Source organism: Diuraphis noxia, unplaced genomic scaffold (genome assembly GCF_037042655.1).
Source record: "Diuraphis noxia isolate RWA-SAM2 unplaced genomic scaffold, SU_Dnox_SAM2 contig0003, whole genome shotgun sequence".
In the NCBI taxonomy this organism is placed as follows: Eukaryota; Metazoa; Arthropoda; class Insecta; order Hemiptera; family Aphididae; genus Diuraphis; species Diuraphis noxia.
The window spans coordinates 19,410,246-19,425,743 of NW_028301713.1; the positions used below are offsets into that span (position 1 = coordinate 19,410,246).

The 15,498-nt window shown below is 29.2% G+C and overlaps 1 protein-coding gene across 1 annotated transcript; it reads right to left on the minus strand.

Moving 5' to 3' along the window:
• Window positions 1–9,914: 9,914 nt before the first annotated feature.
• Window positions 9,915–14,011, minus strand: LOC149056967 (uncharacterized). The gene is made up of 2 exons (XM_089224464.1): window positions 13,643–14,011; window positions 9,915–10,159 (listed from the first exon to the last, which is right to left on the minus strand). Exons 1-2 carry the CDS (start codon window positions 13,898–13,900, stop codon window positions 10,103–10,105), a joined length of 315 nt encoding a protein of 104 aa, XP_089080590.1. The 5' UTR covers window positions 13,901–14,011; the 3' UTR covers window positions 9,915–10,102.
• Window positions 14,012–15,498: the final 1,487 nt, after the last annotated feature.

The following is a 15,498-nucleotide window of genomic DNA, read 5'->3' on the forward strand; positions in this document are numbered from 1 at the left end:
AGAAAATCAAAATATTGAGATGAATTTATAATTCTCACAAATTTGGCGAAGTAATGATGTTTAGTAGGCATCTTTTTTTGTATTGGTATACAAACTACAAAAATCAACGTTAAACAAAAACGTCCTTTTACATATAATACCTAATATCTAATTTATTTTTCGGTTTTAAACATTTTAGTTTACCTGAGTGTAAACTTTTTCGTTCAGAATTAAATTTATGTTTGGTAACAAATCGTTACCAACCACAATAGGTATGCCAAACAACGTAGCATAGGTTTTCCATTGAAATATTTATCTACCCTTTCCCGAAAATATGTTCTCAGATTATTTAGAATTCAAAATAATTGATGTAGTGAGTGTATTAATTTTATTCATAACCATAAAAATTACAATATCAATTTACAAGTTTCACAGTAATATTTATTCAAATATAAAATGGTATTAAAACGGTTTCGAATAAAAATATTCTAACCTAGCTATACCATCAATTTTAGATTCTGAGGGAGCGATTTTACAATTAAGTGTTTTTTTGTATATTCATTTATTTTTTGTGTCCTCTTACACGATAAGTTGTCGAAATAATAATTCTTTGATTTTAAACTTCAGTAGCTTTCCCGGTTATAGAGTGAATCTAGTTGGTGCAAGGGCGATTTCAATTTTTTTCATTCCCAGACGTTTTCAAAAGCATCGGGAAAGACAGAAAAGAAATTAAGTTGTAATCTTGATTTTTTCAATTTTCAAGTGACTGTTAAAAAATATAAAAATACATACTAAACATTTTTTTTAATAAGCATTTGAATTTTGAAATTTGACGAAAAAGGTAAAACACACCAACATTTGCAATTTAATTTGAGTTGGAAATTTATAAAAATTTATGTTTTCAAATCTAAGATTTGAAAATTAAATACAAGATTTTTCATGAGTTTGTGTACTTTTATCAAATAAAAAATTTCCTACCGATAAGTCAAATTAAATGTTTATCTGTTTAAGACCATTTGAATTACTATCAATTTCTCGTGTACCGATATTCTTATTTAAATGTTATTCGAAAACGAATAACTGGATTAACCTGAAATTTACACCATAAGTTTATTTTATTAATTCCTCTGATTGAATAAATTATTAAAATATTTAAACAATTTTTAAGCTATTTTATAGACATTTGAAATTTTTCGTTTATTCAGTATTTTTTTCTTTTATAAATGTCAATAAATTATTATTAAATGGGCCAAGAAACTTGAAAACTCAACGCTACGTTTCCCATAAGCTTATGTAATAGAAGTTGGAAAATTCTGCTGCAAAAGAAATTTAAAAGCCGTAGATACAACATTTTTCATTTTGTATAGTTATTTTAAGTTCAAAAATAGATGAAATTACCTAATATATTGTACAATCAAGAATAACAATTTTAGTTATAGTTTTAATTCAAAAATATTATTCGACGGTCCTTATATCTAGCGTAAACTTTATATTCTATAATATTAACAGTAAATGTCGTTACTGACTTATATCAATATTCATACCTTATAATAAATTGTATACACCCACTTTGAATGACTGATTGAGGTGGGTTGTTAGGTTCGTAATGAATCTGATTTCATTAATTCGGAATTTATTTTATTTATAAGTATCTTTATTTTTTTTTCTTCGAAATAACAACAATTTTATCAACATGGTATAAAATATATTATTATCCTAGACTGACAATCCGTCTCCACTCAGAATCGTGTTTCGTATACAATGATATTATATCATTGAATTAAAATTTAATATCATCCATTACAGTAACTCACTTGTAAAGTACTTTATAAAAAATCAAGAAAACGTGACGATTTTTTTTTTAAATTTTATTTATGATTTTGAATTTGTTTTATTTTACAAAATTCGTTAATACCGCCAAAATCTGCAATTTTTTATTTGAACCTATCGGCATTATATATGATATTATGTTAATTAACGATGTTTTACTATTTTTTAAAATTGATTATTTGAATTCATACAATTTAAGAGGAAATTTAAATTCAGTCTCAAAAGAGTAATATTATCGAGACCATGTATTCAATGTAGGTATATTGTATAGAAATACTAACATAAACATATTCATGAAAATTTAAATTATTTAGATGATATTCAACGTTTCGATAAAATTTAATTTTTTCGAAAACAATATTTTTTTATACCACATATTCTCCTAGGCCACGTCTACAATGTCGATTGTACATCTGTGTGCAATTATCCATCTATAATGCGTTTTGATTGATCAAAAATCTTGATAACTAATATGAAACTTGATATGATTTCACCACCGTTCACATTGTTTCAAACCTCGATCGCCAGTGCGAGTAGAATATCATATTAAGAGAAACTCATTGTACGAAATTATTGTGTTGGCAGGAAATCATTCAGATACCTAATAAGGGCATCGAGTTTATTGAGATTACGCGTGTGTCACGAATAGCAGTATGTGAACCGAACGGCCGCACGAGCGTGGGATGCTACGGTATCCTAGTGATACGCACTTACGCATTTGCACAATTAGACCATGGACACATACTTATCTTATCGATAGGAGCGGAAGCACAGAGTGTAGGACTATATAGGAGATCCCCGATTAGACCAAAATCAGGCGTGAGCAACCAGAGTCAGAGCAAGCACCTTCACACCAGACACCATTCCAAATTAATCATTTTGACAGAATATTTCTGTTTAAATCATTCTTGTTCAATAATAGTTTTTTATTCACATCACAATCCAAGAAATTTATAATAATTAATCACAAGTAATGTTGTTATACTTTTTTCACTCAACCCATCTACCTCAACACCACCAGTCGTTCTTCCGCCTGTATGGTGGGACGCTACAAATTTTGCACAGTCAGCAGTAATTTTCTTTCAACGGGAAGCTGAATATGTTTTGCTTTTCAACTTCACGGAGGCAACTCACCCAAGAGTCGCGTTTGGAGGTCTGATCACCTTCCAGCAACTCTGGGGAAATAGAGAATCTACGTAGCATGCAACTAGAGCAGTCAGGACAGCTAGAAGAACAACGATGGACGCAACTCGAGCAGTGACAGTATTGTGAGTTGTTACACAAGTTTTGGAGTATTTATGTAAGAATTTTATTATAAGGCCCTGTCACGTCTCCTTTGGATCTATCGTGACCATCGTATAAAGCTTATTGTGAAGTTGTATATATATATATATATATTATCTACTTAAAGAAATAATATAGTAATAGTTAATGTATAAAAGTGTATGAAAATGTTGAGTATAGAAATGGTAGTAGGTATATAAAAAGGTTTGTTCTCCATTAACCCTTGGCCATCTTACCTTACCAAAAGACGTCATGAAGTAATAATCTATAGACTAAGAATTGGACATACCTGGCTTACATATCGTCACCTCATGAGACGAGAAGACCCTGACCTATGCACAACTTGTGGGTAGCTTTAATTGTCAAACATTTCCTCCTATACTGTGGAAACTACGCAGACACCAGAACAGCCTTAAGCAAACCTGAGCATCTATATGAAGCACTTGGACCCGATCATGAAAATACTGTCAAAATCATAATGTTTCTTAAAATAACCAAATTGTATAACCTTATCTGACATTTGTATTTGTATTTGTATCTGTATCTATTTTGAACTTTGTATTATTTTTTTTGTTTTTTATTTTTATTTTTATTTTTTCTCTTCATCTTTCCCTCACTTTCAATGCTGTGCCTCTATATTTTAACGTTATACCTTTATAAATAATCCACATTGTACTTAATACTCATAATGTTGTCTAGCACCTAATTTAATGTTTACATTATACAATATAATCCTAACCTCAATATTTGTGGGAACAGTTCAGAAATGATTTTTGTGAAGATATTCTTCATACAGAGCGCACTCGATTAAATGACTTGCATTTCACTTTTTCTGATGAAATATTTAATAGAGGTTTGAATGAAATAGAAGATAAAGTTGTTTGTCTGTTTTAAAAATATTTAACTGAATTTGGAATGAACTCACCTGTTCGAAATGAAAATGCATCTGATTCTTTGTAATTCTCAATTTTGCGTTCTTTCGATGATAGTTGATTACAAGAATTTGTAGAAATCAATTTACTTAAATTAGTAGATGATTTTTATATACTTTTAATGCTATTACAGAAAGTGAATGAATCATCAAGGAAGAGTATTATTTTCCGATGCTTCCTAATTAATTGTTGTTGGCTCAAATTAGATCCTCAGGTAAAGTTGCATTAGCAGTAGCTTCATCTGGTATAGCAGCAACTCTCCTTAGTGGCGGCAGAACTGCTCACTCGACTTTCAAGTTACCGTTAAATGTATTATTTGATACAGAATATCTTTGTCCGATTTGTAAAAATGGCCCTCTTGGAAAAATTCTACAAGAAACTTCATTTGTTGTGTGGGATAAGTGTACAATGAGTCATAGATTACATATCGAAGCAATTGATCGAACATTAAAAAAATCTTAAGTGTAATAATAACATTATGGGTGGCATAACATTTGTTTTCACTGGTGATTTCCGTCAAACCTTACCAGTGATCCCTAAAGGCACTTGAGCTGATGTCGTTAATGCTTGCTTAAAATCTTCCCCTATATGGAACAATGTTGAAAAACTTTATTTGTGAACAAACATGAGAGTTTATTTATGCAGAGGGGACGATATTTTTCCAGCACAGTTGTTGAAAATTGGAAATGAAACTTTAGAAAATGAAAATGGTTACATTTCTGTCAATCACACGATTGGACGGGTGGTCAATACCGTGGAATTGTGAATTTCTACAGTTTATCCTGAAATTTTTAATCTGTTCAATAAATATTATCAGTGGTTATGTGAAAGAGCTTTTATCTCACAGAGAAATGTAACAGCAGGAGAAATCAATGATATCATCCTTTTAAAATTCGATGGATACTCGCGTGAATATCTATCTATTGATACAATTACATCAACAGATGATGCTATTCGTTATCCACAAGAATTTCTCAATTCTCTTTCTCCTTTTGGATTTCCTCTTTATAAGCTAAAATTAAAAATCAGTGCTCTAATTACATTATTACGTAATCTTCAACCACCGAACTTATGTAATGGTACAAGATTACAAATAAAATCATTGCGAAATAATATTATAGGAGCCGTAATTCTTACAGGAACCAACAAAAGGAGGAATTGCATTTATTCCAAGAATTCCCATTATTCCCTCTGATTTGCCGTTTTCTTTCAAACGGCTTCAATTCCCGGTTAATGTTTCTTTTGCGATTACGATAAACAAAGCTCAAGGTCAAACATTCAAGTACGTTGGCGTAGATCTTCGAGTGCTTTTCACATGGACAATTATACGTGGGATTTTCTCAAACTGGGGACCCGAATCATCTTATGATTTTAATTTTAACAGGAGATAAAACAAAAATAGTCATATACTCAGAAGTCTTATAAAATTCTTTATTAACCATAAATTACTCAGCATTTCTTTTTTATCTGTATTTATTTTTAATAAAAATAAATTAACCATTTATACCACTAGAAAAATTTCAATCCGTTTTCATTAACCATTTTTTATATTTACCTGCCAATCACACATTAAACAATAATATTTGAATAAAAATTCTACATACAAAAATAGCTTAAAATTCTTCGTGCAGAAACGACTGTAACTCAATAGTTATAAAAAATAAATAAATTATAAAATATATTATTAATTATAAATAAATTATATTATAATAAACGAATTAGGTATTTTATATTACATATTATTGTAAAAGTATGCAGTAAATGCTTCTCGAATCTTAAGAGGCCGTCGTGGTAAAAGTGAAAAACATACAACGCTCAAGAGATGGCGTTGTATTCCGTATCGCCGCCGTCGCGGCTGGCCGTAACCACGCCCATCATCTACGCGCTGCGGCGCGTGTGTTATAATCGCGGGAGCGGTACATTATTATATCACGGACTGTCATTATAGACGTTTCGCGTCAATGTAGTTGACCGTTGCGTAAATTGTCATCCAAGTATTTCTTACTATGTACTAGCGCACGGTACGTGGCTCCTAGTTCACGAGTCACGAGACGCGACCTATTTATTAATTAAAGCCCCTGCTTACTTAAGAATATTAATCAATAAATAAAGCATACAAATAATAATACTCCAAAACTTGATTTGTATTTCTAACCCAATTACTTTTTAAAATACATGTAATAACATGTAGTAACAATAATTTCATTACGATTAAATAGGTTTTTTTAGTAACTGTGTCACGTTTTTTACGATATTACTTATTAGTGAACTGAAGTACTTATCGTACGATATTTTCATCTCCAATTAGTATAACGTTTTAAATATTTTTGTTATTATAAAATACATACCTGTTTACTTATTTTATTTTTAAACTTAATATAGGAAGTTGAGTGTTATACATAACATATTATATGAAATAAATAGAATAATACTTTAATTTTTTATATTATTTAATACAATAGCAATTTGCAGTAAAAAAACAATCTGTATACAAACATTACAAACTTATCATGTTCATATGATCTATATAAATATAAATAATGTAGGTACTTACAAATGTAAAGAACACATTTAATTTATGTATAATAATTAATTGAAACATAACATTAATATATATTTAATAATTTATTAAACGGACGAACCCAATTACAATAATTATAATATGAAAACATAAAATAACGATATACAGTATATAATATAGCTGTGGTGAGAGGTGTTCAATATTATTTAAGTGATTAAATTATTAATGTAACAATTAAAAGATACAATAGAGATACATAAACAAATTTGGATTAGAGACAAATTTTTACTATTGAGAATTTAGATTCATATACAATGGATAACTAACGTATAAATAAGCTTATAAATATGTGATATGTACATATTGTACATATTGTACAATGTACATATTATCTATACACAAAGTGCATAATTACCTAAACGTACATAATAATAAAATAAAATATATAATATAACATAATGTACTTAAATATTTTACGCATATATTTTCCGCAATAATAAAAAACCATCGGTGACTAATTAATTTTATTTGTGACCATAAATCGTTACAGATGATTTTTAATTAGCGCGGCAAATAAACATGTAAAATATATTTACAAAAAGTTATATTTTATTGTTATGCACGTAGGTAATTATGCCCTTTTTACATACAAAATATTATAATAATAAGTACATAAAAAAAATAACATTAAAAATATTTTTTATTTTTAGTTTCTGAACGAAGTGATGAATGTATTGATTTTACAATGATGTGTGTTTTTTTTTTTTGTGTGTGTACAGCATAACTAGTCGAAATAATGCTTCGATTTCAAACTTTGGGGGTGGTTTCCGATGTAAAATTGAAGATCCTTGGTGCAATATAGAGGTCAAAAGTGAACATTTTCCAACAGTTTTCAAAAAAATCGAGAAAAACAAAAAAAAAATGACAGAAAAACGGGAATTTTTACGCAAAACCCGTTTTCGAGCAAATCGATTTTTTTATATGGTTGTCATTCAAAAACTAATCACGATTTTTTTTGAGTTATTTATAGACCTCTGAAATTTTCGATTTTTTTGAGAATTTTTATTTAAAATGTTGGACGACCAAAAGAACTTGAAAATTTAATACAAGGTTCCTTATAAGTTTTTCTTATTGTAGCTAAAAAAAATTAAAAATCGTTAGTAACAATTTTTTTTAATAAGCGTTTATAGTTCAAATTTTTACGAAATATGTCGAAAACGCGAAAATTTGCAAGTAATATTGAAGTTGAAAAATCATAAAATGTTTTCTGTTTATAACTAAGGATTAAAAATATAACACTAAGTTTTCCATAAGTTTTCCTTCAAATAGCTATAGAGAAAACTCGAAGCATCGTTATAGGAAAAATTTTAAGCGCGTTGAATTTTAAATGTTTTCGAAATAGTGTAACGATAACAATATATCCTCAAACGATTTTAAACATTTGTTGTTATTCAAAAAGTATAAGTCGTAGATACATGAAAATTTTACCAATTATTTAGATTAGCATTTTCTTTACATGATTTAATTTTCAAAATATTTTGACTTTTTTTTAAGTATTTATAGACAACTGAAATTTTCAATTTTTCTGAAAAAATTTTTTTGAAGTGTTGATAAAATTTTTTTGGCCCTATCAAAATACTTGAAAATTTAATACAAAGTTCCTCATAAGTTATTGATACAGTGATTAAAAAATTACAAAAATACATGGGCATGATTTTTTTTATTAGCATTTGAAGTTCAAATTTTGACTAAATACATAAAAATTACGGCTATGTTCAAATTATCTTAGATCGAAATTCATAAAAGTTTTTCTCTTTATACCTAAGATTTGAAAATTTTATACAAGGCTCCTAAAATATTTATACAATATTATTTGAAAAATAAAAGAAATATAATATAGTCACACATTTTTTTAATGATCATTTACAGTTCAAATTTTGACTAAATACATAAAAATCACGAAAATTCGTAAATTATTTTATCCTAGAAATTCATAAAAAAATTTCCTTTTAAATCTAAGATTTGAAAATTTAATACAAGATTCCTTACAAATTTGTCAATCTTTATCTCAAAAAAAATGTCAACCGGAAATTCAAATTAAATTTTTATTAGCATTTGAATTTCAAATATTGACAGAAATTCGTCAAAACCATGAATATTTGCAAATTATTTTGTAGTTCAAAATTCATAATATTGTTTGTATTTATATCTAAGGTTATAAAATTTAACACCAAGTTTTCCATAAGTTTTGCTTCAAATAGCTATAGAGAAAATTTGAAACGTCATTATAGGAAAAATGTTTTGAGCGTTTGAGTTTTAAATTTTTATGAAATCGCGTAATGATAACGATTTATCCTTAAACGAGTCAAACGAATTTAAATATTATTTGTTATATTTCAAAAATTATAAGTCGTAGATACTTGAAAATTCATATCGACACTTCAAAAAAAAATGTTCAGACAAATTGAAAATTTCAGTCATCTATAAATATCTCAAAAAAAGTCAAAATATTTTGAAATATAAATCATGTAAAGAAAACGCCAATCTAAATAACCGATAAAATTTTCAAGTATCAACGACTTATACTTTTTGAATAATTACAAATATTTAAAATCGTTTAAGGATAAATCGTTATCGTTACGCTATTTCGTAAAAATTTAAAATTCAAACGCACTTAAAATTTTTCCTATAACGACGCTTCGAGTATTCTCTATAGCTATTTGAAGGAAAACTTATGGAAAACTTAGTGTTATATTTTTAATCCTTAGTTATAAACAGAAAACATTTTATGATTTTTCAACTTCAATATTACTTGCAAATTTTCGCGTTTTCGACATATTTCGTAAAAATTTGAACTATAAACACTTATAAAAAAAGAATTGTTACTAACGATTTTTAATTTTTTTTAGCTACAATAATAACAACTCATAAGGAAGCGTGTATTAAATTTTCAAGTTTTTTTGGTCGTCCAATATTTTTTTACTGACACTTCAAAAAAAAATTCTCAAAAAAATCGAAAATTTCAGTGGTCTATAAATAACTCAAAAAAAGTCGAAAATTTTTGAAAATTAAACTTTATATAGATATCACTAACATTAACATTTGGTGAAGATTTCAAGTATTTACAGTGATTAGTTTTTGAATAACAACCATATAAAAAAATCGATTTGCTCGAAAACGGGTTTTGCGTAAAAATTCCCGTTTTTCTGTCATTTTTTTTTTTTGTTTTTCTCGATTTTTTTGAATACTGTTGGAAAATGTTTACTTTTGACCTTTATAATGCACCAAGGATCTTCAATTTTACATCGGAAACCACCCCCAAAGTTTGAAATCGAAGCATTATTTCGACTAGTTATGCTGTACACACACACAAAAAAAAACACACATCATTGTAAAATCTGTATTGAATCATCACTTCGTTCAGAATCTAAAAAAAATGTATATGATGTATGTTTTATATATAAAAATAAAAATTTATAGTAGATTTCATACAATAAAATGGCTATAAATTATTAAACTTCACCTAATTGTTTCCCTCGATGAGCATGGTGTTTGATTAACAGCTCCCAAGAAAAAAGGTGCCATAACAGATTCTATGGCCTCTGGATTGTGACTTAAAATTAATTACAATAAAATTGTATTATATAATTAAAAATCATACTAGTACATATATTAAGTTTAATTATAATTTATTTTTAATTAATATTATAGTTATGGTATTATACATTTGAATAACAACCTAAAAATTATTACACCTAAAACTTTACCTAGTTATTTCCTTTGATGAACATGGTGGTTGATTGTCAGCACCTAAGTAACATGATTCTACAATAGGTTCTGCGATTTCTGCTTTAGCCCCCCCCCCCCTTTGGACGTGTATATACTTATATATTACATATTATAATTATATTATTATATATTACACTGGTGTACACGTCTGGTCGACACCGTGAATTTTGGCGGAGTGGAAAATGATGTGATACTGTGATTATGATATCAGTGTTCGCGGAGTGGAAAATGATGTGATACTGTGATTATGATATCAGTGTTCGCGTGTAGTGTGCACTAGACAGTGCAGTCAGATGGAAAACGCTCTTAGATACCGACATGAAATGTCAACAAACATAAAATAGGCGTGTTTTTGAGCTTAACCAAATGTAACCTGGTTGCTATATTTTGTTTTTAGGTAACTGATAATTTGTAATCATCAAATGAAATGCTTATCGCCCTGTATTTTTGTTGTTGTTTTCAGTTTTGTACTATTATTTATATAATTTTCGATTTATTAGCGTAAGTACTGAAGTACACGTAATTTTATATAACTACCTATATCCAAGTCAATATTAAAATGGAAGAAAAGAAAAGGAAAACTAAACCTATATTTTCATTTTTTCGAAAACAATCGAAAGAAAATGAGGACGAATCCATAGGAAAAACAGTAAGTATTTATTAGTATATTAATATTATATTATTAATAATTTGATTTTGGCTCATTTATTTTTTTAGCTTAATGAAGGAGAAGAAAGTACGAAATCGTCACTAACTGAAGTTATAGAAGATATAGAATTAGTTCAAAATGAAACGAGTTCCCTTAAAATTAGTGATCAATCGGTAATATAATATATATTATATATTATTTACATCTTAAATTTGGACACATTTATCTATCTCTCTAATTTATTTGATATTTAGCCTTTGAGTATGAATGCTTATGATATTGGCTTATGTCTTAATAAGCAACTTGATGACGAAAACAAATTATTGTTCTTAAAAAATACATGGACACCAATGCATGGATTTATTTTTCCAACTGTCAAACAAGGGAATCAGAATAGATGTTTTCAAAGAGAATGGTTGAACATGTTGAGTGATGTAAAAAAAGGCGGCTTTTGTAAATATTGTGTCATTTTTCAACCAAGTGGTGGTGGTCAAGGTTGTCAGGTAATAATAAATTATTATAAAATTAATTATAATAAATTATTGTTAATAATATTGTTAATGATTAATATAATTATTATTATTATTAATTAGTTTATAATAATTATATTAAATTATTACAATTAACATAAAAATTATACACTTTTTTCAGCCATTGAAAGCTTTTGTCACTGAACCGTTCTTAAATTTTAAAAAAGGCATCGAACTATTGAAAAATCATGGTTTGACAAACTACCATAAACTTTGTGCTGAAAAAGGATCTTCATTTATTCAAAATTCTAATGGAGGTGGATCAAAGTTTATAAATAACATTGTTAGTGATAAAACTAAATCGATAATGGAAGCTAATAGAAAACGTTTAACTTCAATTATAAAAACTATAATATTTTGTGGTCATAACAATATATCTCTCAGAGGGCACAGAGACGATGGGATACTTGGCTATGAATCAGCAATAACAGGAAAAGAAGGAATTTTTAGAAGTCTTTTATCATTTCGCTTAGACTCTGGTGATAACATTTTGAAGGACCATTTTAAATCGTGTGGTAAAAATTCAACCATGATCAGCAAAACAATACAAAATGAAATAATAAATGTATTGCATCAAGCTATTACTGAGAGCATTGTCAAAAACATTAAAAAAAATGTTTTTTTTTTCAATTATTTGCGATGAAACAACAGATGTCAGTACTAAAGAACAACTATCATTTTCTGTGAGGTGAGTTTAAATTAATAGTTACGGTAATATACTCATATTATATATTTATTTTGTACCTTTTTTCTAGGTATGTTGATATGGATAATACACAAATTAAAGAAGAATTCCTGGGATTTCTAGAATTAAGTTCAACTACAGGAATAGCTATAAAAAATGAAATTTTAAAACAATTGGAAAATTTTGGTTTAAATTTAGGACACGTTCGTGGACAAGGATACGATGGAGGTTCTAATATGTCTGGTCGGTTTAATGGCGTCCAAGCTCTAATTCTTGAAGAGCAACCTTTGGCTGTTTATACACATTGTTTTAGTCATGGCCTAAATTTGTGTATATCAAAAGTTTGTGAGCTATCTTCTATTAGAAACATGGTTGGGATTGTAGGCGCAGTTTCAGTTTTTTTATCTACCTCAGCTAAACGCAACAATATTTTGTTAGCAGCCATTGAGAATACTGATGCTGTGTCATTGCCAAAAAAACAAAATTAAAAGCCATGTGTACAACTCGGTGGGTTGAGCGTCATGACTCAATTATTACTTTTCGGGAACTTTTCCCATATATCGTGAATGCTCTTGATATTATTGAAGAAGATTTTGACCGTGAAATATCAACTAAAGCAGTAAGCTTCAGTTCTTCCATAAAAAGAAGCGATTTCCTTGTCAGTTTAGAAATAGTTGCAAATTTGTTTTCCTACACTAAAGATTTAAGTATTAGACTACAAAGTCCAAAATTTAAAACATTTAAAAACTTAAATATCATTTAAAGTAATGACAGATTGTGACAGTTTTAGGCTTACGTTAAATAAGAAGGATATTAATCCACGTATTTCCAGGTGGGAATTATTCTTACAAAACTACGATTTTGAAATTTTCCATCGATCTAATAAAAACATGCAACATGTTGACGCGTTCAGTCGATGTCACGCTATACTAATTTTAGAGCCAAATACGTTTGAGCAGGTTCTTGCAATCAGACAAAATACCGACGACAATATTGTTAAAATTAGAGATAAATTAGAAACTGGCGACGACAAGTTTTACGAACTGCGTAATGGTGTTGTTTATCGGAAAGAAAACAAACACGTTAGATTCTACGTTCCGGAATCTATGGAAACTAACGTTATACGATCGTGTCACGACGATATGGCTCACGTAGGGTTATCGAAAGTAATAGAAAACATTTCACGTGTATATTGGTTTCCAGGCATGAAGGTCAAAGTGCGACATTATATCGACAATTGTCTAAAATGTATTGAATTTTCTAGTCCAAGTGGTAAGAAGGAAGGTTTACTTTTTAATATTTCAAAGGGGGACAATTTGTACAATGAGAAGTGTTCTGAGGGAGAACCGGATATTCGCACAAGTCCCAATTTCTGAACGCACACGAGAGTTGTTTACGAGAGTCTAATACTTTTAATAGTTTTATTTTTTCTTTGTCACTCACCCTGATAACCGGCATCTTCCAAATAATTTTACTCAGCTCAATCACTACTTTTTTGAGTTTTTCTTTATTGTCATTCGCAGTGGTCTCGGAAACGTACAACGCATCAGAGTCCGTAGACGATCTGTTTAAAATGATTTGTTGGTTGCAGTTGAGTAGTATTTTTTTATAATCTTCACAAAATCCTAACAAGTGTTTGAGCGGGATACAACCAGCAAATTTGTTATTTAACGTGAAATTTTTATTTTCACTGACATTCATTTCTACGTCCCAAGCAGCATTTTTTAGATTGTTCAATTCATTCGGTGTGTGTGAGCAAAACCCTTTAAGACTCGATGATATTCCAGGAGATTTTAATTTTTGTATTTCAACACCGTTAATTTCATACCAGATTTCAGAAAACAAAAACGCCAAACCATTATTTGTAAAATTAATTTCGTTCGCATTAATTTCGTTCGAATATGATGCAATATCTGCCGGTATATTTAATTTACCTTCAATATAGAGATAGCTCTCGCAGGGGAGAGTGTAAGCGTCCATATTTTGAATGGATATTCTAATTTCGTCGTTATTGGATAAAGCTGTTGAAGAATAGGGGAGGAAAGAGTGGTACTGCATTTGAGTTATTTTGCATTCATCTTCATATCCGCCGGCCACGTCCAAATACATGTCATCCATGATTATAGAACTTTTAAAGACCGTAGAAATGATAGATTGTTCTTTGTTAGTTTCTTTACAATCGGCGTACGTCTCGACGTATTAATCTTGTTAGTGGAACTGTAGCGACTCTTGATAGCATTTCTTTTTATATAGCTGTTGAACTTAATAGCCATTTTAATGTTTAATTTGTATACGAACTGTGATTGGCTCCCCTCTTAAATTGATCAAATTATTATCTTGATCTCTTAGTACTATATTCACTTTACTTATAGACGAAGAATTAAGCCGGTAGAAAACTAAATGTTTTGGAACTTCTATGATTTTATGTCCAGGCGGTGAAGAAGGGAAAAACTCGTGTATAGTCTGGCTCGGTATACCATTACTAAATGAACCAGAAATTAGATTGCAATCTATTTTTATACAGTTAACTTTCATTATGTTGACTATCCGTTCAGATTCGTGTAGTGTCTTGGCAGAATAAACTTTATTCTCAAACCCTAATATTTTCGATATATTATGTTCAATAGTGAAATCAACATCATGACTACACGTCATCGAGCATTTCAATGTGCTTCCATCGGCCTTGAGTTGAAACAAAGTAACATGATTCGGTAATAGCTTTTGAATCATCGACTCCAAGTTAATTATTTCGTACGATCCCGTAGGTATAGTCACAGTCACACATTTTCCGAGTGAATCGTGAAAACCTATTGTATTGCAATCCGGTTCTACGTTTGGTATAGAATTATGTGTTTGCAGGCTTAAAAGACACAGCTGAGAGGTATTTTGTACTTCTAACGGCGGGAAAATATCACAAGACATTTCGCTGGAATTACGGTTTAATGTTATCGTGTACATGATAAAAATTTCAAACACAAATGACCACAATTATATGTGTTATAACGTTGATGCCTAGTGTAATTATATTGTATTTTACATCCGCTGAGGTACGATTGTAGTTCCAGTGGTGGTGGTATATTTCCAAAACTGTCGTAATATTCTACTTGTTTTCCGATTTTCTTATACGCTACCCAATGAGTTCCGGTACTTTTTTCAAAGTCCAAATTGATAACAGCCGATTCTTTATGCTTAGGACGTTTAGGTAACCTATCTCTGGAAAACACTCCGATGAAATGAGGTATTTTCATTATGTGCGCGTGTTTTATAATTTCATAATCGTACAAAGCTCTTTTGGGTAA